Source organism: Pelophylax lessonae (assembly GCF_965119305.1).
Source record: "Pelophylax lessonae genome assembly, chromosome: 9".
NCBI lineage: Eukaryota > Metazoa > Chordata > Amphibia > Anura > Ranidae > Pelophylax > Pelophylax lessonae.
Genome location: NC_138776.1, coordinates 271,127,190 through 271,150,161, shown reverse-complemented (window position 1 = coordinate 271,150,161; position 22,972 = coordinate 271,127,190). Strand labels below are relative to the sequence as shown.

General features: G+C 47.8%; 4 protein-coding genes across 4 annotated transcripts in view; 1 reads left to right on the top strand and 3 right to left on the bottom strand.

Moving 5' to 3' along the window:
• Positions 1-22,972, top strand: part of LOC309564465 (uncharacterized protein) — a gene marked incomplete at both ends in the record, with an annotated part of 1,172,539 nt that overhangs the window by 904,238 nt on the left and 245,329 nt on the right.
• Positions 1-22,972, bottom strand: part of LOC309564074 (uncharacterized protein) — a gene marked incomplete at both ends in the record, with an annotated part of 288,253 nt that overhangs the window by 47,755 nt on the left and 217,526 nt on the right. The window lies entirely within an intron of this gene.
• Positions 1-22,972, bottom strand: part of LOC309564080 (uncharacterized protein) — a gene marked incomplete at its 5' end in the record, with an annotated part of 79,875 nt that overhangs the window by 35,961 nt on the left and 20,942 nt on the right. Inside the window, 3 exon segments of the mRNA XM_082268708.1 lie at positions 15,125-15,295; positions 15,299-15,572; positions 17,539-17,738. Coding sequence (XP_082124834.1) covers positions 15,125-15,295; positions 15,299-15,572; positions 17,539-17,738 — 645 coding nt within the window.
• Positions 1,035-2,168, bottom strand: LOC309564082 (gastrula zinc finger protein XlCGF66.1-like; the record flags this gene model as incomplete). The annotated part of the gene is made up of 3 exons (XM_082268710.1): positions 1,035-1,226; positions 1,313-1,447; positions 2,091-2,168. The coding sequence occupies 3 exons, from the start codon at positions 2,166-2,168 to the stop codon at positions 1,035-1,037; spliced, it is 405 nt and encodes a 134-aa protein (XP_082124836.1).

The following is a 22,972-nucleotide window of genomic DNA, read 5'->3' as shown; positions in this document are numbered from 1 at the left end:
ATCTACAAAAGGTGAAGGTAGGTCTAATAAAGTGCACAGTGCTAGATAAATAATTCAAATAAATTAATAGATATACAATTAATGTGATAGCAATCAATAAAGTGCACAATGTGAATGTATAAAATTATTATTAAATACAAAAATGAAAAAAAACTGTGCAATAGTAGCCAAGTCCCAAAATATGTGATTCCTTAGTGATCTTGTGCAAAAGAAGTGTCACAGTATAACCAGCCTGACCTTAGTCAAAGACATCGCAGAATTCATGGTACTCTTCTGGCAATAAAGAGACTGAAGACGTGCACATGATCTTAATCACTTTCTAAAAAGATGTATTAGTGCATTGTGGGGACCATGACAAAACCTCAGCATTACGGCAATTAAAAGAGGGATTGGGCCTCTGTAACCAATGACAACTGGTTATTGAGGTAAGGAAATGACTAGGAATTTGAATTATCTCATGGTGAAGAGCCCCTACAGCCATGGTCAATGGAGTGGTTTCATGGGTCACATGGGCAGGCTGTAGAGGTCTCCCATCAAAAGCCTCAATGGTAAGTGGGGAGGCACGAGGCTGCAGTGGTATTGAGTGCTTCAACAGAAAGTGCAGTTAAAATCACACCTTTAAGTAAATAGCAAAAATAACAGTTCAGGAACGTAGTGAAAAACAGAAGCCGGGGTTTGGATGCCAGAACAGGTAATCAGAGGAGCAAGGATCAGGAAACCATAAGTCAGGCGAAACAAATCAGGAACAGGTATCGGAAGAGAAGTCAACCACGGCAAGTCATACACAGGAACACACTGGAGAGCATAGACCACGCAAGGGCAAGGAGGAAATGAGCTAAGCTACTTAAATAGCAAAATGGGGCTGGCTGTAGGCTGGACTAATGAGGCAGGTAATGGTAACCAGGTGAGTTAGTGTGGTAACGAGCGGCTGGTAATTAACCGACAGCTAAGCAACTTCTGAGCTCTGAAAGAAAAGAGCTGCAGGAGCCCAGCCCTGACACACACTGACTGAATACATTGTTTCTATGGGTTTATCAGATGATGGAGGATCTAGGTGGACCCTCCGTACTGCTCTCTCCTTTACAATAAAGTCTCCTCTTACCCGGTGATGTGAGGGGCGGCTGATTCTCCATCATGACGTCCTTGTAGAGATCCTTGTGTCCTTCTAAATACTCCCACTCCTCCATGGAGAAATAGACAGTGACATCCTGACACCTTATAGGAACCTGACACACACAATGATACAGTCACCATCCAGACACATCCCTTATCTGTTACTGGATAATGTCCCAGAATTCCCAGCACCGCTCACCTCTCCTGTCAGCAGCTCCATCATCTTCTTGGTGACTTCTAGAATCTTCTGCATGTTGTGTCTCTCAGGTTTTAGGGAGTCACATGGAGGCACTGTGATGGTCATATGATCACCTGACTTCAGAAGAGGAAATCTCTGTATAGGAGAACCAATAGGAATATCTGTAACGTTAGAAAACCATACCCCGTGAAGAAACCATACCCTCGTCACTTCCTGTGAGAAACAGCTGAGCAGCGAAGGAGTGCGCATGCTCAGAGAGCCGGAAACATCATGGAAGGGCAGAGAAGATGGCAAGTGCGCATGCTCAGAAGGTATGAAATAACTACGGTAGTGAAAGTAATGTTAAACTTGCGTCGGTTACATAAAACAGCGCGGCTGCACTATGAGACATCTCCGCTCCTATCCTTGTAACTTTCCTGATGTGGGCTAATAAATATGAAAGCGGCGGCGGGTGTATGAGATGTAAATGTCGGCTCCGTGATCCGCTTTTATATTTATTACCCCAGATCAGGGAAGTGACAGGGAGAGGAGCGGAGTTCACTCATAGTGCAGAGGAGCTGTTTTAATGTAACGGCGGCAAGTATAACGTTAAACACACTGCCGTGAGAAATCCATACCCTCCGGAAGTGACGAGGGTATGGTTTTCTCACGGGTATGGTTTTTTCACGGAACAATATCATTTTAGAATCCCGGAATCCCCCTCACCTCTCTGGTCAGGTCTGTGTTTTATTAATAGATATAAGAGTGATGTCATGTGACCTCCCAGAATCCCCCTCACCTCTCCGGTCAGCAGGTAGATGATCTCCAGGGTGAGGTTTAGTATCTTCTCAGTCATGTGACTCCGGTCCTCCTTCATCCTCATTCGCTCTGTCACTCGATCTATACAGGTTTCTGTCTAGACAGGTAAGGATAAAAATATATATGTAAGAGGAGGAATGTTCTGACTCTGAAGGGGTTAATCTAGGTTTCCACACTATATATGTGTGTATCATCATCTGCTGGAGATAAAAGACATCACGGTGATTATGGAGGAAGAGGACGGACATGACGGGGGGGGTTTACTGGGTGTAAATAGATAATAAGATCTTATTACCTCCTCTGCTGCCTCTTCCAGCAACGTCTCCGCTCTACTTCCTCCCGCCTCACCTCTCACCCGGAACTTCCTATTAATACCTGACATCACTTCCTGTCTTCTATAGAGACTTCCTATCTAGGTAGAAGTGAGATCACCCCCTTGTGGAGCTCAGAGGTACTGCAGCCCAGAGAATCATCTTGTAGTGTGAACACGGCCTTGTGCTGTGTGTGTATGTACTGTATATCTTTATAGACGGGGCCATCTCCACTCCCACCAAGGAAGGGGGGGGGGGGGGTAAATTACTGCCTAATACCATCACACGCTCATCCCCCCTTTCCTAGCCAGGCAGGCTGCATGCTCGGATTTACAGTTTGGTGTTTATTTCCTGATTGACCTCACACATCCTCCAATGACAACTCATATGGCTAAGCTCATGAAGGCCACAACAAGCAAATAGGTGGCTCATTATCAGGGCTTGTTTTCTCAGAGAATAGGTGCAGGAACTGCCCCTTTCTCTGCCCCTACCCACCTCTGAGCATCATTCCTTGGTTCCACCCCCTACCTAGCTCTGAGCACCATTCCTTGGTTCCACACTCCTACCCACCTCCGAGCACCAATTCCTTGGTTCCACCTCTGAGCACCATTCCTTGGTTTCACCCTCTACCTACCTCCGAGCACCATTTCTTGGTTCCAACCTCTACCCACCTCTAAACACCAATTCCTTGGTCCTCGGAGGAATGGATGGCACAATCTGAAAAAGACCAGTAAGCAACCTCTCCCCCAGAATTCAAGCTCTTTCCTGCCTTTTTGGATGAGGACTCTCTTTCCCTCTTCAATGCTTTCTGGACTCCGAGTCAGAACTGCAGGAGCAAACCTCTTTGGAATTAGACACTGACTCTAGAACTGCAGTTTTCTTTCATTCGGCAGACATTTGCTCTAAAGCAGGAGGTCGGAATAAATGCAGCTCATTGCTATCAAATGAAGCTAGCTTTTAAAGGATACAGTTTAAACTCTTGCAATGCAGACAAGAATGTCCAATTTGTAGAATTATTCTTTAGGATAGAATCAATATTCTTCACCCCAACTTCCATTGCTTTGGAAGAGAGGCAAGGGTTAAGGCAGGTTCACAGGCTACAACTGCAGACAGATATACCCCATAGGGATAAGTCCAATACATAAAGTTACCACCAGAAGACCCTAAACCCCCCAAAGGACCCACCTAATCATCATTAATGAGTATACCCCTGAAGGACACAGCATCCCCCAATGGAAACTCCATGTATATGGCTAAGCTCATGAAGGCCACGTCAACCAAATAGGTGACTCATTATGCTGGAAAACCTCTTCCTCTTCACAAGTGCCTAATCTGACATCCTGCAGTACAGGTAGAAGTGTTCTGGTTGGGGTTTGAACTGAGCAACCCAGTGCTGCAAGGTGATGACCACTAAGACATTCTGGTGCTCTATCCTTCTGTTCAATTTGCAGCACTCTTCTAGCACAAGCTTCTAGATTAAACATCATAGGGGAAAAAGGCAATGCTCTCCTTTGGAAGTGCTAAAAATACCGTATTTATCTTCGTATAACACGCACCTTTTCTCCCTGAAAATTCGGCTTAAATAGTGGGTGCGTGTTATACGCCAACATTTTCATTTGGCTGCCTCAGAAGGAAAGGAGGTGGGATGAGCACCGTCAGATTACATAGCGCATGGATCTCCTGCGTACTCGTCGGCCTTTGTAATACAAAGTCCAATCCCCTGGACTGTCATTAGACCAGTGTCTTGTCTATCATAGGAGCCAGGAGGCGGGACTTTGTATTAAAGAGGCCGCTGAGTAAATAGGAGATCTGTGTTCTATGTAATCTGACGTGAGGCTGCAGATGGGCACGGATCTGGCTGCATATATGAGGCTGCAGATGGGCACTGATCTAGCTGAAAGGGTGAGGCTGCATTGATGGACACTGACCCTTATTTTGCTTCACAGTTCTTTATTTAAAATTTCCTGAAACTTCCCGCTTAAAATAAGGGTGCGTGTGTTATACGCGTGTGCGTGTCATATGCCGATAAATATGGTACTAGCATTACAGGTATCTCTGCAGAAAGGGAGGCCCAAAAACCTGCTTATTGATCATCCTCAGCTTCCTTTTAGGAATTGTGTGAAGAGGGTTAAATTGGTCACTTGACTGATCCTGCAAAGGAAAAGCTTGACATCATTAGAGTTGAGACTCCTTGTACATGCAGATCTGGAGAGGCTTAATAGAAAGTGTCCATTAGTCAGCTTCCCATACACCAGATTTATGAGGCCTGCAGAAGGGCTGACAATCCAGGAACAGTATCAGTAAGGAAGACGCTGCCCCCCTCCAGCTATAACCTGTATAGAGCAGCCACAGCATAGAGGGATTAGGCTGCAGTGGCACAAAGACCTGTCGCAGTAAGAAATAAATCCATGATAAACAGACATGATGCAAGGGAGAACTCCATATTGTTAGGAAAAAAACATATTATACCATATATAATTGCTACTCAAGCTATGTAATAATTAAAAAAAAAAATCGCAATTCAAACTACAGCTGCTAAAGTCTCCTAAGCTGTCAAAAAAGACAGTGTAACAGTTGTTTGATTGCTGGGTGAGAAAAACCTGTAAGGGGTTAATTACTGCTAAAGGAATACTGACACTGCAGCTTCTCACATCAGAGCACCGTCCCAGCAGGTGAATAATCAAACAGACCCTGCCATACAGATGTAGAGCCCTCCTAGGTAGGTGCTAGAATGAGTGGATATAGTTTTTGGTTTCTCTGCCTAACAGGGACACAGCTCATGCTGTCTTGATGTTTCACACTGATCCAATAGCCATGGAGTATATTGGACTGTGGGTGGAAACCTGGCAGATGAGAGCATGGATGTCTGTACAACCCTGGCCAATTAGAAGGTGATGTGCCCTAAGGTATGCTGGGTATCTGCATTTATATCTGAAGAGCACATGGGCTCGTAGTCCAGTCCAGTCTACCTCTAGGGAGAGAGGTCTAAGTGGGGAGGGGGCTGCTGCCTCTCCCTTGCAGAGGCTGCCATGCGGACTTGGGTGGGGACCTGAGGGCCTAAAACATTGAAGTTGCAACCCCATTGGTCCTTACGAGGGCTGACTGAGGGAGGATGTCTGTGGATCCTGTCTGGTACTACTGAGGAAGATTGGTCTGTGTGCTCCTAGAGCCTTGTGAGTATAGACCCCCCACACAGGGGATCCTTGGGACTTGTGCTGTTAGATCCTCCTCTGGGTGATAGAAGTCAGTTACTGGGTGCAAGCTAAAGGAGACACTGGCTGGTGTCTTGAATAGGTAAGGTTCACTGAGTTCCTTCAGCTACATAGGGACTTGTTCATCCCATACAGGTGCTATATGGTCCTGCAGATGATCTGCGATACAGTTTTATTGAGAGAGTTGTCCTCACCTGTGAACAGTTATTTGGAGTATCCTACTAAATCCCTTCTCTTATCCAAAAAAAATGGGAAACTACAGATGATCACAAGGAACCACTGTCATATGTGTGGACTTTAAGGGCACAGCATGAGACAGATAACTACTACATGGATTTATCCTAAAAACTGAATTTTTGTAAAATCTTACCTGTAAAATTCCTTTCTCTGAGTCCTCAGACAGTCGCCGCCACCTCTAAGTCATCACTATTGGGTATTGACTTCCGCTCCATAGGAGTAGCTAGGCATAAGACTTAGTCAAAAGAACAAAGACATTTGCATATACACACCCATGGGGGCTGTCCCACTAGTCAATACCCCCCCCCCTGCAGTGACACTCCCAACTCAGTTTGGTAGCATAGCAGTAAGTATACAAGAATAAACCCCAAAAGAGGGGTGGGGGCGGCAACTGTCGGAGGACTCAGAGAAAGGAATTTTACAGGTAAGATTTTACAAAAATTCACTTTTCCCTTACGTCCTCCGACAGTCGACGCCACCTCTAAGTCATCACTATTGGGATGTCCCAAAGCAGTGTAGACATGAGGGGTGGGAGATGCAACCGTAGAAAAGGCAACGCAGTACCCACATCAGAGAAAGGAACCTTACACGCACAGTAAGAGAACCTGCTGGGCAACAGAAAAGGCTCAACAGGAGCAACAGCCCAGGAAAGCAAATAACCCAGGGGATAAACAACCCCAACAGTCAGGGACCCATAACAGGGGATAAACAACCCCAACAGTCAGGGACCCATAACAAAACAAGGGTCCCTCATGACACTGCCACACTGAGAACTTTGCGGCCAAGGAGGCATCAGCTGATGCCAGAACATCTACCTTATAGAATTTGGAAAAAGTGTGCACCGACGACCAAGTGGCAGCCTTGCACACCTGAGAAACCGAGGCACGATGCCAGTAGGCCCAGGACGCACTCAGAGATCTGGTAGAGTGCGCCTTAACAGGGAAGGGTGGAACCCGTTCCGTCAAAGCATAAGCCTGTTCAATGGTCTGTCTGATCCATTTGGCAATGGTCATTGCAGATGCAGCCATGCCCTTCCGAGGTCCCTCAGGAAGGACAAAGAGGAAGTCCGTCTTCCGAAAGGATTCAGTGGACGACAGGTAAACCCTGATCGCCCTGACAACATCCAAGGAGTGCAATGCAACCTCCTTGGGATGCTTAGGCTTCGTACAAAGCGAAGGCAGGACAATGTCCTCATTAAAGTGGAGTTCCACCCTGGTTATACTTTTTTTAATAAAAATACCCCCGGGACAGTCAGGGCTAGTACATTCTACAATGGCTAGCCTCTGATCTGTCCCGGGTTGCACTTACCTTTTAGGAGAAATACTTACCTTGAAAATGTCTTCTCCAGCGCTGCCATCTCAGGTGTGGGCAGCTTGAAGCCAGCACGATCCTCTTCTGCGTCCTCTTCCTTCTTCTTCGGTCCCACGCTGCACTGCACCGGCCCCGACGTCACTTCCGGTACACGCGCGTCATCCCTCCACAGCTTCTGGGCATGCCCAGAAGCTGTTTAGAAGGGAATGACGCGCGCGCACCGGAACTGACGTCGGGGCCGGTGCAGGCGCAATGATTCCTGGGAGCGATGACGTTCAGCTCCCAGGAATCATTGCATAGCCAGGAAGTGACGAATCACCGTGGCCGCCGAGGGGAGGAAGAAGGAAGTAAGGTAAGTATATTTTCTCTACAAGGTAAGTAAAAAAAAAAAAAAAAATTGCGATTATCCATTTGTTTTTCAGGTGACCCGGAGCGAGAAGATGGAGGTAAGTATAAATTTAGGGTGGAACTCCACTTTAAGATGGAACTCAGAGACCACCTTAGGAAGAAAAGACGGATGTGGTCGCAAGACCACCTTATCCTTGTGAACAATCAAGTAAGGAGAGCGGCAAGACAATGCCGCCAGTTCTGACACTCTGCGAGCCGAAGTGATCACCACTAAAAAGGCAACCTTCTTAGACAGCAGAGGTAACGATATCTCCCGGCTGTTTTCAAAGGGAGAACGCTGTAACACGGACAGAACCAAGTTCAATTCCCATGGAGGTAAAGGCTCCCTCCTGGGAGGAGCCAAATGTCGCACACCTTGAATGAAGGTGCGAATTAAGGAATGAGACGCCACAGGGCGTTGGAAAAGAACAGCCAGTGCAGACACCTGGCCCTTTATCGTGGCCAGGCGCTGGTCCACCCCAGACTGGAGGAAAGCCAACACTCTCGTCACCGAGTATGAGCGAGGGGAGAACCCCCTGGACTTACACCATGCGAAAGAAGCTTTCCAGGTACGGTAATAGACTTTACCAGAGGAGGTTTTCCTAGCTTTGATGAGAGTAGGAATGACCTCAGAGGAGAGACCCCTGTCTCTCAGGACCTGGGTTTCAACAGCCAGGCCGTTAAAGCCAGCGACTGTAAAGCAGGATGGAAGATCGGTCCCTGAGACAGAAGATCCTCCCGCATTGGCAGACTCTAAGGAGGCGCCACTGCCAGGTGAACAACGTCGGCTTGCCAGGACCGGCATGGCCAGGCCGGCGCCACCAGAATCACCAGGTGCGGTTCCGAGGCTAACCTGCGAAGGAACCTGGACAACAACTGAATCGGAGGAAAGGCATACATCAGACGATACTGATGCCAAGGGGCCACCAACTCATCCGAGGCTTCTGCCAGACGATCGCGCGTTCTTGCCACGAACCTTTCCACCTTGTGATTTAGCCGAGACGCGAACAGATCCACGTCCGGGAATCCCCACTTCGTGCAAAGCATTTGGAAGACCTCCGGGTGCAGGGACCATTACCCCTGGCCCAGGGTCTGGCGGCTCAGATAGTTGGCCTGCTATTTCTCCACACCCGGATTGTGAACCGCTGAAATTGCCGGGACATGAGTCTCAGCCCAAGACAGAATGTCTGTCACCTCCCGGGCCGCCCGGGCACTCCTGGTACCCCCTTGGTGGTTGATGTAAGCCACCGCGGTAGCATTGTCTGTCTGTACCCGTACAGGACGGCCCCGAAGTCGCTCCAAACACTGGAAGAGACACAGTTTGATCGCTCGCAATTCCAAGATGTTGATCGGAAGGGAGGATTCCTCCTCCGACCAAGTGCCCTGGGCAGACAGGTTGCCCAGGACTCCACCCCAGCCCGACAGGCTGGTATCCGTGGTAATCACCATCCACATTAACGGACGGAAGGATTTTCCGTCTGACACAGCCGGGGACTGGATCCACCACAGAAGATCCATTCTGGTCCGGCAACTCAATGAGACACTCAGGTCCAAGGACTGAGGTAGTCTGTCCCACCTGGCCAGGATCTCTGCTTGAAGAGCCAGTGTGTGAAACTGAGCAAAGGGTATCGCCTCGAAGGCCGATACCATCAACCCTAGGGACCGCATGCAGGTCCTGAGTGACAAGGATGGTTTGTCCCTGAGGGACCTGATCTTGTCCTGTAAGGTCTGGAGCTTGTACTCCGAAAAGAACACCTTTGCCTGAGCAGAGTCCAGAACTATTCCCAGATAGGGAAGATGAACCGAAGGAGACAAGGTAGACTTCTGTACGTTGATGGTCCATCCGAACTCCTGGAGCATCTGCACAATAGTGGACAGATCGCCCAGCAGGTCCTGGCGGACACTCGACCTTAAGAGGAGATCGTCCAGATAACCCATGACCGCAATGCCCTGAGCCCTAAGCAGGGCCAGAACAGGCGCCAACACTTTGGTAAAGACCCTTGGAGCCGAAGCGAGACCGAAAGGTAACGCCACAAACTGATAGTGGTCCTCTGCTATAGTGAACCGAAGGTACCTCTGGTGACCCTCGAAGATGGGGATGTGTAGGTACCCATCCTTCAGATCTATTGAGGCCAGGAATTCCCCCAGACTCAGGGAGGCCACCACTGAACGGAGAGATTCCATACGGAACTTTCCAACACGCATGAAGCAGTTCAGAGCTTTCAAGTCCAGGATCAGACGCACTTTGCCCTCCTTTCTGGGCACAGTGAACAGATTGGAATAAAATCCCTGAAACCTGTCCTGATGAGGCACCGGGACAATCACCCCCTGGGCAAGGAGATCCTGCACCGCTTGATGCAGGTCCTGCAGACGCCCTGGAGTCAAATGAAGATTTGAAGGAAAGAATCTGTCCGCCGGCCGGGAAAGGAATTCGATCTTGTACCCCGATCAAATGATTTCCTGAACCCACCTGTCCAGAAACGGGTGAGGGCGCCCCTTCAGGCAGAGCTGGATTGACCCGCCGAACCGGCATTGCCGGACTTCTGCTTGCCCGCCCAGGGCTTCTTCTGGCTACCTTGGGCCTTGAAGGGCTTGCCCTTGGTTTGATTCCGAAAGGCACGAAAGGACACTTGAGTGGGCCGGGAGGCGGAACCCCGCTTGCCACGAAAGGACTTGTTTTTCGGGTTCTGGAGTAGCATAGTGCTCTTACCCCCCGTGACGCCCTTTACCAAGGTATCCAACACTTCGCCAAAAACACGAAAACCTGCATAGGGAAAATGAGCAACTGTGGTCAGTCAGATCAGGCGACGGTTGAGCACCGCAACACTAGACAGGCGTGCCACCAAAGGGGCCTCATTCAAGGCCGCATCACACAAGTACATGACACCTTGGTGAATTTGATCCACCATAGCCAGCGTGGCAGGTGGGGCAGAATCAGACACGAGGTTGCGCCTAAGCACCTTAGTCCAATCAGCCACCGCCTGAGCCACCAAAACGGATGCGAAAACAGGTTTGAGCAAGGAACCCGCCACCGTATAGAAATGGCGGGCAAGAGACTCCAACCTTCTGTCCGTGGGATCCCAAAAACTGGGGTATCCTCAGTAGGAATCAAGGTAGCCTTGTTCAAAACGGACACAGTGTGATCCACCTGTGGAGGCACACACCATCGCGATTCTGTAGCCGGTGCAAAGGGATAAAGTAACTTAAACCGACTAGGCACCACGAACGGGCGTTTCAAAGCGCGCCACATTTCATTTACAGTGTAATGAAACTCAGCGGGACAGGGAAAGACCTGTGCCGACTTGCGGGTCCTGTGAGTGCCAAAAGAAGACACAATGCCCGGAGGATTGGGCTCATGTAACTTTTCCTTTACAGAGGAAATCAACTCGTCCATAGTTGCGCGTTCTGCGGGTGACCCTGGGGGAGAATCATCAACCCCCTTCACCTCCGCCTCCCCCTCAGACCCCAGAGGGTCCAAAGATGAGCGAGCCCCTGAAAAGGTTCTCAGCCATATCACCATCTGAATCAGAGGAGATAGATAATCTGGGCTTCTTCCTAGCAGCACGTTCAGCCATCAGCACCTCCATTTTGGACACTAAAGATGCCACTACAGCTGCCAAATCAGGTATAACAGAGGCCGCAGCAGGACTGTGGCCCCCCACCAAATCTGCAGGGAATTTGCTGTCCTGAGATTCCATTGCCCCAAGGAAAAAATTACAGTGCAATACAATGGTACTGTCCCTTTAAAACCGCTGCGGAATGCGCAGCCCACCGCTATATGTACAGTGACAAACGACCCCAAAAGGAGAAGAAAATTGAGCCAGAAATGACAAAACAGCAGGGTATGGAAGAGACAGCCTGCAGAACCCACAGAGTGTTACCACCTAGATCGCTGCATCAGAGGAAAAAGAAGTGATGTCATTGGAGGCTGAACTTTAAGCTGCAAATGACCCAGGGAAAATGGCTGCCCATAGAACTCAATTGGAGACTCCAGCAAAATGGCCACCGAACATGTGCATGAAACGATCAGTCTGCCACACGCAAGATGGCGCCGGATGGCGCCAAAACAGCATGTAAATCAGCCCACAGTGAAGCCAGACATGCTTGCCCAAAACAAAGATGGTGGACCGCGCGGTTTTGCCCCGCTGCGTCCGCCGCAACACAGTGTCTGCACCCCCAAACGCACACCAAAGTGACACAGGGGAAGGGGCCCCCAAATACATACCGCACAGCAGCGCATGCATCAAATAAAGACCCCACAGGGAGCGCAACAGGGAGCCCACACCGGCACAGACATGGGGAACACACAGCAACACAGGACTGCCACCCCAGACAGAGACCCCACACAGAAGTACTTACCTGTACCAGATGGCGTAGGGTGCCTCTCAGAATGGAAAGCCGCTGTCCTCATCTGACAGGTAATGCCATTTGCCAAGGACATTGCACTGCAATATCGCAGATGCGTCCAGTGAGGTAGCCACCTCACAGCTGCATCCCTGCTGCGAGCAGGGATGGGTCGTTCATAATGCCAGGACGAACCATGGCCGAACGCTCGATGGTGGGCTGGGGGTCCCTCTGCCCTGGAGAACCAGGGCGGCCAGTCCGATTCCCAGCTCCGCAAGAATCCATTTTCATCCAAAGATCTGATTAAAACTAAAGCTGACAAATAAACAGCTAGTATAACAAAGAAAAAGCTGACATTTTCAAAGAAAAAAGATTAGAAAGGCTGAGACCGGAGCCCCAGCACAGGGAAAGCCTAACTACTCCTGACGCTAGGCAGACAAAAACTGAGTTGGGAGTGGTCACTGCAGGGGGGTATTGACCAGATGGGACAGCCCCCATGGGTGTGTATATGCAAATGTCTTTGTTCTTTTGACTAAGTCTTATGCCTAGCTACTCCTGCGGAGCGGAAGTCAATACCCAATAGTGATGACTTAGAGATGGCGGCGACTATCGGAGGACGTAAGAGAAATAACATGTATTGATTTATCTAAAACCCAATCTCAATAAAATGACAAAACTGGCCCCAATCTGAGCTCGGCTCGTACACAGGAGATCAATGTCTCCTACTAATTTCACTCATGTACATCATACATATATAAGGATAAGTTGGTATATATCATAAGGTTCTTGTAGGTATAGATATTTCCTCTCTTCACTGGTCTACGCGTTATGCACAAGGCTTCTTCAGGACTATGAAGATGTACAGACAGTTTTCTCTTATAAACAGACTCGATATTAGTGTTTCATACACATAGAACATAATCTGTATTTATGTACATCATAATAAATACAAACATGGCTTACTAGCACACGGCTTTCCTTCCAACCCCCAACAAATTAGCCTGACCTGGGGCGGACACAGGGGGGAAAAAAATCGGACCAAAACGTGTTGTATATATAGGTATCGGTCCTGATGATCCTAGGTAGAAGATAAAATATATATGTGTAGTAGTGTGAGGAGTAATTACATTCTCTATTCTATATCTATTCATACAGAAAGGAGGAAGGATAATCACCTTATGAGGATAGCAGGTTGGTATACACCGGATGGAGTTTATACTCCCATAATATGTGGGTGTCTCTCTCTATAGGGGTCACCTAGGTATATGATCAAAGCCCATCTTGTTTATGACTCATAGTTAGTGTACTCTTATCTTTAATAATGTAGGTTTCAGCCTACCTGTAGGTTAGGTTTATCTCTTGGATATACTTACCGCCCCTTACCTATGTAAGAAATGTCAAATGGAGGAGGAGCCTGAAGTAGTTATTTCATAATAAAGGATTTTTCAAAAATTGCGTGTGGGTTTTTATTAATTTTTGGTGAATAGGTATGGGAAATATGTTCCCGATGCTCATTTACATGGGGAGGGGGGGGGATCTGGGGGCCCCTTGGTAAAAGGGGATTTCAGATTACGAGAAGTCCCCTGCCTGCAGACCCCCACAAGCACAGGCCACGGTTGTGGGGAAGAGGCCCTTGTCCCCATCAACATTGGGACAAAGTGCTTTGGGGTGCAGTGGGGGGGACAGAGCTTCCCCAAAGCACCCACCTATGTTGGAGGACATGTGGCCTGGTATGGTTAAGGAGGGGGGGGGCCTCACTCGTCCCTCCCACTTTCCTGACCTTCCCGGGCTGCATGCCGGGACTAAGGGTCTGGTATGGATTTTAGGGGAGAACCCTAAAATTTTCTTATTTACATTTTGGCCCGGAAGGGCCCGGTATGGACTGGGGGGAGGGGGACCACGCCGTTTTTTTCTATTGCCGGCATTCTTTTCTTTCCAGTCATCTGTCAGTGGGGAAGCCCGCTGACAGCTGATGAGTCATGGTTGGTAAGATTGCAGGCGGCCGGCTTCCCGGCTTGCTGCTTAACAACCAGCTATTTCTTCACACAGAATTTGCATCGGTCGATCGTTTTTTTTGACTGATCCGAATTCGAATCGGTCTGAAAAGTTGGAATTCGTTATAAAATGAATAAACAAAACAAATTTTAACAGATTTCAACAAAATGTATTACAATTTCATTTGGAGATTTGGATACATTGGAATCTAGGAATAACCAGAAATTTGTCGGAATTTGTATTCGCACCGAAACCAATTTCCCGTTTCTAACAATTAATGGCCACCCGCTAACAGCTGGGCTCCCACCCAATGCAAATGGCCGCCAATGGCAGGGCCCACTCTCCAGGCATGGATCCTCTACATATGTGTGCCATAACACCACCCCGCTGATAGCTGGGGACTCAATGACCACTCGGGACATCCTGGAAGACTTCTGGATACCAAAGGAAGCTCCTGATATCCCGCACAGCTGCCCAGCACCAAACCCGCCCACCAATACTTCCAATAGGTAGGAAAACGTCACACAAAAATGGTCCTATAAGTGAGGAGGAGAAAAAAGGAATGCAGCCATTGGCTTATCCTAAACATTTATGGGGGTGGGGGTCTTAAGGGGGAGGAATGAGGGCGGGGCTACCCAAACGTATGCTGCCATGGACATGTGTCAGGAAAGCATATTATGGCCACTAGATGGAACTGACCATTATAGGAAATCCCAATTCACCATGACTGGGGGAATGCGGGTCACATTTCATCAACACATTTATAACAACCAGACCTGTAAGTGTTTGTGAAATCTTCCCGCACAAAATGTACTCAGCCAATGAAAGGTAAGGACTCCATTTTTATTTTTCTCCTGCTATCAATGGCCAACACGGGACAACACTTCATCCATGTCTTTGGTGATCTCTGATCTCCTTATGAAGTGTTTCTTACATGATGAAGATCAGCCATGGAGTATATCTGAGGTGTATATCAGGGTGTGCTTCTTCCCCACATGTCCACCAACATTCATATAGAAGATATTTCCCGCACTCAAGGCACTAATACACCTCCAGGGTTGTGTGGGAACCCTGATGTACAGAAAACAGGACTTCAGTGAGGAACAATTCCCTCACTCAGGACAGGAAAGTTCATTCTCCTCCGTGTGAGATCTCTGATGTGTGGAAAGAGTGGACTTCTGTGAAAAACATTTACGGCACTCAGGACAGGAATACGGCTTCTCACCCGTGTGAGATCTCTGATGTTTGGAAAGATCAGACTTCTGTGAAAAACATTTCCCGCACTCAGGACAGGAATACGGCTTCTCACCCGTGTGAAATTTCTGATGTGTGGAAAGAGTGGACTTCTGTGAAAAACATTTCCCGCACTCAGGACAGGAATACGACTTCTAACCAGTGTGCGATCTCTGATGTTTTAAAAGATGAGACTTCTGTGTAAAACATTTCCCGCACTCAGGACAGGAATACAGCTTCTCACCTGTGTGAGATCTCTGATGTCTGTAAAGATTGGACTGCTGTGTAAAACATTTCCCGCACTCAGGACAGGAATACGGCTTCTCACCAGTGTGCGATCTCTGATGCTTGGAAAGAGTGGACTTATCTGAAAAACATTTCTCGCACTCAGGACAGGAATACGGCTTCTCACCAGTGTGCGATCTCTGATGTCTGTAAAGAGCGGACGTCTGTGAAAAACATTTCCCGCACTCAGGACAGGAATACAGATTCTCACCAGTGTGCGATCTCTGATGTCTAGAAAGAGCGGCCGTCTGTGCAAAACATTTTCCGCACTCAGGACAGAAATACGGCTTCTCACCAGTGTGCAATCTCTGATGTGTGGAAAGAGTGGACTTCTGTGAAAAACATTTCCCGCACTCAGGACAGGAATATGGCTTCTCACCAGTGTGCGATCTCTGATGTATGGCAAGAGTGGACGTGTGTGCAAAACATTTCCAACACTCAGGACAGGAATACGGCTTCTCACCGGTGTGAGATCTTTTATGCACATTAAGATTGCCTTTCAAATGGAAACTCTTCCCGCACTCAGAAAAGGAGAACCTCTTATCTGTTGTCAGGACGGCCTCGTCCCTCACAGTCTGAGGTTCCTCAGGATAAGAGGAATACGATGGTCCATCTACACTGTGTGGTGCCGGATGGACATTTGAGGTAGCCGGGTTTTCTCCTGGACTATACTGTGTGATGTCCTCATCTTCTACTTTACAGTCTGGAGACAAAGTGAGACAATCCTCTGAGGTTTTCCTCATCTCCCGTCCATCTACTAAAATAGAAATACAAAGATTATTACTAGACATCAGCAGATTGGTTCCCCTAAACCAGGACTCCGCCCACATCAGGCAGTTTTGTTTCTGAGGATCTTACAATTCCCCCCTCAAGGTAACTAGTAAATGGGTCCTCTGATCTCCTACCAGTTCATTTCTTTATTCATGGATCTTAGTCAGAGAGTGAGGAAACAACGAGAACTGTCTTTTATAGTAGTGACAGTGATGAGAGATTATAGGACGAGTGTCCCCTCCCCCTCTATCACTCATTGCCATCTTCCCAACACAAGAAGTCCTGCACTTCCTTATTTAGTCCATGATTTAGTCATGAATAACAGCGGGGCTGAGCCCCACCAGAGGTCAGAGAGTGAGGATGGGGGAGAACAACCAAGATGGACTGGACTGATCCTGAAGACCATATGTATCTCTGGGGAAGTCCAATTAGGATGCAACTCATCAGATGGGAGTGGTTTGAGGACATCATCACGTTAGGCAGAGTGCCCTCAAGTTACACTGAGACTGATGCTTGGGGAATCTGCAGTGATTGTGTGTATTCAATGCTGGATTGCTTTTTTAACCTTGTGAGTGCTTTTCTTATCCATGAAATAAATATAACAGTGAGCACTATGGAGTCTCTTTATCTCTAGTAGCAGGAGCTGGCTACCTAAAGAGGAGGCTCCGCCTACATGTACCTGAAGGTGTGTGATTTCATGCTGGGTGTGTCCTCTTGGTATGGAGCAATGGGGTCCATCTGAAGAGGTGAGAGTACACCTGGAATTGCAGGGTGGCGCACTGTCAGCTTATTCTCCGTGACACCAGAAGGGTGGATTTGTGGCTCATTCATGTTTACTGTGGATTGTAAAACTGTTTGCGACTGTTCACCAGTGTGCGTGTCTTTTCATGTCTTTTCTTCAAGTTTTTGTGTGTTTGTGTGTAACAGTGTGTGCATTGTATAGATAGAATATACACGGCTCAATAAAAATGAAAGCAAATCAGTGACTTGGGTGTGAGACTATACCGACATATCCCTCCACCCGGCACAGCCAGCAAATAACAGAGCAAGTAACCCCGGGAGAATTGTTCTGTCAGAGATCTTGCTAGACCCGGACATGGGGCAGAAGACCCAAGGTACATACCCCAGGTGTCTAGGCTGAGCAACGTCTTTGGTGAACATCAACATTTTGCTGCCAGCTGAACCCCAGAATCTCCATAAATCCAGTCTAGAGACATAAATTGTGTCTGCAGCACAGAGAAGGAAGATTATCCGAGAGAAATACAGGAATACAGGACGGGGAACACAGCTCGGGAAAGTGACCAGGGGATTACAGGCTGATATCACCCAGTCCCCGCCCTACTCTGGACCAATCAGTGAGCAGTATGGGTGGAGGAATGTTTTTAGTGTTAATGACCGACCTGTGCTGATCTCTGTAGGAGTGTCCTCCTCTATAAATGTCCCCGTTATTCCATCCTCCTCCATAGACTGCTGATCATCCCTCACATATGTCTCTTCTTCTTCTGCTTTAACCTCAAATTCTATATCGATTGGATCTCCACTCTAAACCAAGAAAATGAGAGAGAATATCATCTGGAAGATATAAGCTTACATAAAAAACACACACATCCCCTCCACAAGTCCATGTTCTAGATACTCCATCCCACCAACCTTGTAACATTGAGGGATGGTGTGACCTTCCTGTGTGGAGTCCCGGGAATACAGAGGACGGGGACATCTCTCTGGTGGGTTCCTGGTATTAGGTGACTCCATCGTATTCTTGTGTCGTCCTGAAACCTCCTCCATCACTCCATACTCCTCATCCTCCTCTTTTATCTCTTCTTTAACCTCAACTTTAGAATCTCTCAGGTTTCCACTCTGAATATATAATAAAAATGACATCAATGGTAACAATGGAGATAATGTACAGATCCTAATGATACTATTAGTGATTGTTCCTCATCTACCTGATGATGGTGAGGGATGGTGTGACCTTCCTGTGTGGAATCCTGGGAATACAGAGGACGGGGACATCTCTCTGGTGGGTTCCCATTACTGGAACCATCTGTAGGAAACATACACACACTGTCGGGGACCATAAACCAGGCGAAGACAGAAAGTACAGTTAAAAAAGAATCACACCTTTAATGAAAGAGAAAAAAAATAACAGTTCAGGAATGTCGTCAAAAACAGAAGCTGGGATTTGGATGCCAGAGCAGGTAATCAGAGGAGCCGGGGTCAAGAAACCAGAAGTCAGCATAGTCGGAAGTAAAAATCAGGAACAGGAATAGGAAGAGAAGTCAGCCAGGGCAAGTAACACACAGGAACACACTGGAGATCATAGACCAAGCAAGGGCAAGGAGGAAATGAGCTCAGCTGCTTCAAAAGCAAAAAAGGGGCTGGCTGTAGGCTGGATTAATGAGGCAGGAAATGGTAACCAGGTGAGTCGCTGTGGTAACAAGCGGCTGGTAGTTACCCGACAGCTAAGCAGCTTCTAAACACTGAAAGAAAAGAGCAGCTCGCTAACTATCAGGAGCCCAGCCCTGACAGTACCCTCTTCACCAATAATCCCTCCCCCTTGGAGGAGCACCAGACTTGAGGGGAAAATGTATATGGAAAGCCTGGAACAGGGCAGGAGCATTTACGTCCGAGGATTAGATCAAAGACCGTTCCCTTGGACCGTAATCCCTCTGTGAACTAGATAGCGTATGTGTCCACTAAACCTACGGGAGTCAATGATAGATTGTATCTCATATTCCACATGGTTGTCAACCTTAAGCGGGCGAGGGCGTGGTACTGAGGTGGTATAGCAATAACACGTAAGGAAACATGGAATACGTTGTAAATACGCATGTTGGAGGGAAGATCTAATGTGTAGGCCACTGGGTTAACCTTACCCTCTCCCCAACTTAGTAGGAGAATGCAGGTAGGCGTCAGTGGTCAGCATGATGGTGATGGTAGCATTGATGGTAATATTGTGAGCAAACTCCACCCAAGGTAACAAGTCCCACCGGTTGTTATGGTGGTCAGAAATATAGAACTGCTTCAAGGCTTGGTCGGCCCATTCTGCGGACCCATTGGACTGTGGGTGATATGCAGAGGAGAAGGAAAGCTGAACTCCCAACTGTGTACAAAAGGCTCCCCAAAACTTGGACACCAACAGGCTACCCCTGTCTGAGATGATAACTTTACGTAACCCATGTAACTGAAAGAACTCTCCAGTGAAAATGGATGCCAGTTCCTTGGACACAGCGAAATGCAATGTGACATTTTGAAAAACGGTCAACCACCATAAGAATAACTGTGTTGCTATCGGAGTTGCATAAATCCATAATAAAATCAATAGACAAGTGGATCCAAGGCCTCTCTGCACTGCGTATGGGTTTAAGGAGGCCCACTGGAAGGTGTTGTGGTGTTTTATTCTGAGCACACACAGGACAAGGGGCTACAAAGCTGGTTTCATGAGCACGGAGACTAGGCCACCAGCATTGTTGAAACATAGGCCATATGTCTTAACAATATGTCCATACGCCGTTGATTTTTTCCTGGGTGCCCAGCTGTCTTAGGTGAATGGTAGGTCTGGAGGAAAATGGTGCGGAGATTCTCGGGGACAAAGCAGCGGTCATGAGGTTTTCCCGGAGGAGATTGGATCTGAGAGGGCATCATTCTCTCACCCAAAGGTGAAGTGAGACTAGAAAGAAATAGCCAAAATGCATTCCGAAGGTATAACAGGAGGTGGAACAGACTCCATTTTGGAAGAGGAGGAAAACTGCGGCAATTTTAGCTTGACAGAAAAAGGTCCCACTGAGCCCTTCCAGGAGATAAACGTCTAGCCTCAGACAAGAATGAAAGATTCTTATGGTTAGTCAAAATGAGGACCAGCACAGTAGTACCCTTGATGAGATGCCTCCCTTCTTTAAGAGTTAAAATTATGGCTAATAATTCTCTATCCCCAGTTTCAGAATTTCATTCTGCTAGAGACAATTTTTTAGAAAAGTAGCCACAAGGATGGATAGAACTCTCAGGGGTAGGAGGTTGAGACAGGACAGCGCCTACTCCAGTCTCAGACGCATCAACTTCAAGAATGACGGGTAACATGGGATCAGGATGTTCCAGCACTGGAACTGCAGCAAAAGTGGCCTTGAGGGATTCAAAGGCTTTAATGGATTCCTAGGACCAATTCTGTGGGTTGCCCTCTTTTCTGGTCATACAGTATCAATGAAGGGGTTTGACCAGAAAAGAGAAATTACTCATAAATTTCTGATAATAATTGGCAAAGCCAAGAAAATGTTGTAGAGGACGTAGACCTATGGGCCGAACCTACTTTAGGACTGCAGGTGGCTTCTCTGGGTCCATCGAAAACCTGGCAGCACAAATGACATAACCCAAAAATTTAACCTGTTAATGGAACTCGCACTTTTCCAACTTGCAATAGAGGTTGCTTTCTCTCAACCTCTGTAGCACACGGGAGAGACATCTGTGTGGTGGTTCTCTAGGGACTTAGAATATATAAGAATATCATCCGGGTAAACCACCACACATTATGGCAGCCTATCTCAGAGGACATGGTTAATAAAGTCCTGGAAATCTGCAGGAGTGTTGCAGAGACCAAAAGGGCATTACGAGGTATTCGTAGTGTCCGGTCCTAGTATTACATTTCCATTTGTGGCCAGTGGCGACCCGCCCATAGGGGGCGCAGGGACACCGCCCCCCCCCCCCCAAACACAAGCAGAAGAAAAAAAAGATTAAATAAAAAAAAAGTCAATTTTTTGTCCACTAGGGGCGCTGGACATAGTGCTGGGTATGAGGGGTGGGGTTTTTGACCCCACCTTCGCCTGACAGAGGCGCCGATTGACGCTTTTCTGGGGGTCATCTGGTCCAGTGTCCAGCCTTGACCAATCACAGGAGGACATCGAACCTGGTGTCGTGACGCGTGAGGGCGGTGCACCGCCCCGGCGTCACGATCACCTTCCGTTCCCGCCCGCGGCCCGGCGCAGAGAGAGAGGAGCGGCGATCGAGACGAGAGCAGCGTGACCGTGGAGGAGCTGACTCAGTCGGACGGATCGAATTCGGATCAGACATCGGAGCTTGAGGAGGAGTGAGTGAGGCATAGCCGCCCGCGACCTACCGTAGGACAGTAGGAGACATCCTGATTCCTGAATCCTGGCTCACCCCACCACTGGGTCTGGCCCTGACTGAGACGAGACCAGTCTCCCAGAGTCCCACCAGGTCAGACGAGTCCTCGAGTCGACTTCAGGCAGGCCGCAGGCGCAGCCAGGGAGGGAGAGTACTCCGCGGCAGGCCGCAGAGGCGCAGACACAGTCCCAGACTCCCAGCAGTGTGTGACAGACAGTCAGGGACCAGCAGCAGCCCAGCTAACGGTAAGTGAAGAACTTTGAAGTGGCGATATTAGACAAAAAATTTCAAATGTTCCTCCATGCCTGTAATACATGTGGGCTTAGGTCTCTAACTGCATAAACTACAACTGTGCTTTCCTGGAGGTCAAATTCAGGGGGGGCCCGGGCCACACACTGCCCTGTGAGCATAGAAGTGGGCACAGAAGCCCTGCGGAACTCTGGACAGGATGAGGGAACATGGCTTAGGAGGGGGGGGGGGGGGATAGGGGGTTGGCGGCGCACTGTGTGGTTTTTGTGAAGCTGCTTGCCTGTACATTGACCTGTGCCATGCCTGTACATTGACCTGTGCCATGCCTGTACATTACCTGTGCCATGCCTGTACATTGACCTGTGCCGTGCCTGTACATTACCTGTGCCATGCCTGTACATTGACCTGTGCCATGCCTGTACATTACCCGTGCCATGCCTGTACATTGACCTGTGCCATGCCTGTACATTGACCTGTGCCATGCCTATACCATCATCTGTGCCATGACCTCAAAGTCACGCAATTTTTTTACCGCGTTTATTTGCCGCGAAGCAATACCTATTACATTTTTCTTTTTGCGCCCCCCCAAAATTTTTGAGCACCAGCCGCCACTGTTCGTGGCCCTCATTATTCCTCTAAAGATTGTATGCCCCTCACAAATCAACCTTAGTGAAGACCGTTGTTCCCTTGAGGCAGTCAAATAATTCCATTATCAATGGGATCGGATAAGTATTTTTAACAGTAATGCAAATGAGACCCCCTATAATCGATACAGAGACTCAGTTCACCACTCTTTTCTTTCCCCACAAAGAAAAAGTCGGCACTGGAAGGAGAAGAGGATTTGCGTGTGAACCCCTGGGATAGTTAAATTGCAGCATACTTCTCCATTGCCTTCTCCTCTGAGACAGACAAAGGGTAAACCCGGCCACGAGGAGGAATGGCACCGGGGTTGAAGGTCAACTGTGCGCTCAAAAGGCCAATGTGCCAAAATACCGGCCTGACCTTTGTCAAAGACGAAATATATATACTGTATAGGTATATACCCTCGCGCCTTTGGAGAAATCCTTGATTAAATTTTTTATATATAAATTACTAGATAAATAAATATTAAGTGTTAACTGTTGGTAAGTGTTATTAAGCAGCTGCTATAGTTTAAAGGTAAGTAAAATGTAAATTAGCCCCCTAAGGGGTTAATATAGCGCTTGCTTTTAAGCAATCAGGGGTGAGCAATCCCTTGTTCATACACCTGATTGATAAACAATTAGTGATGGAATAATAATAATAATCTACAAAGGTGAAGGTAGGTCTAATAAAGTGCACAGTGCTAGATAAATAATTCAAATAAATTAATAGATATACAATTAATGTGATAGCAATCAATAAAGTGCACAATGTGAATGTATAAAATTATT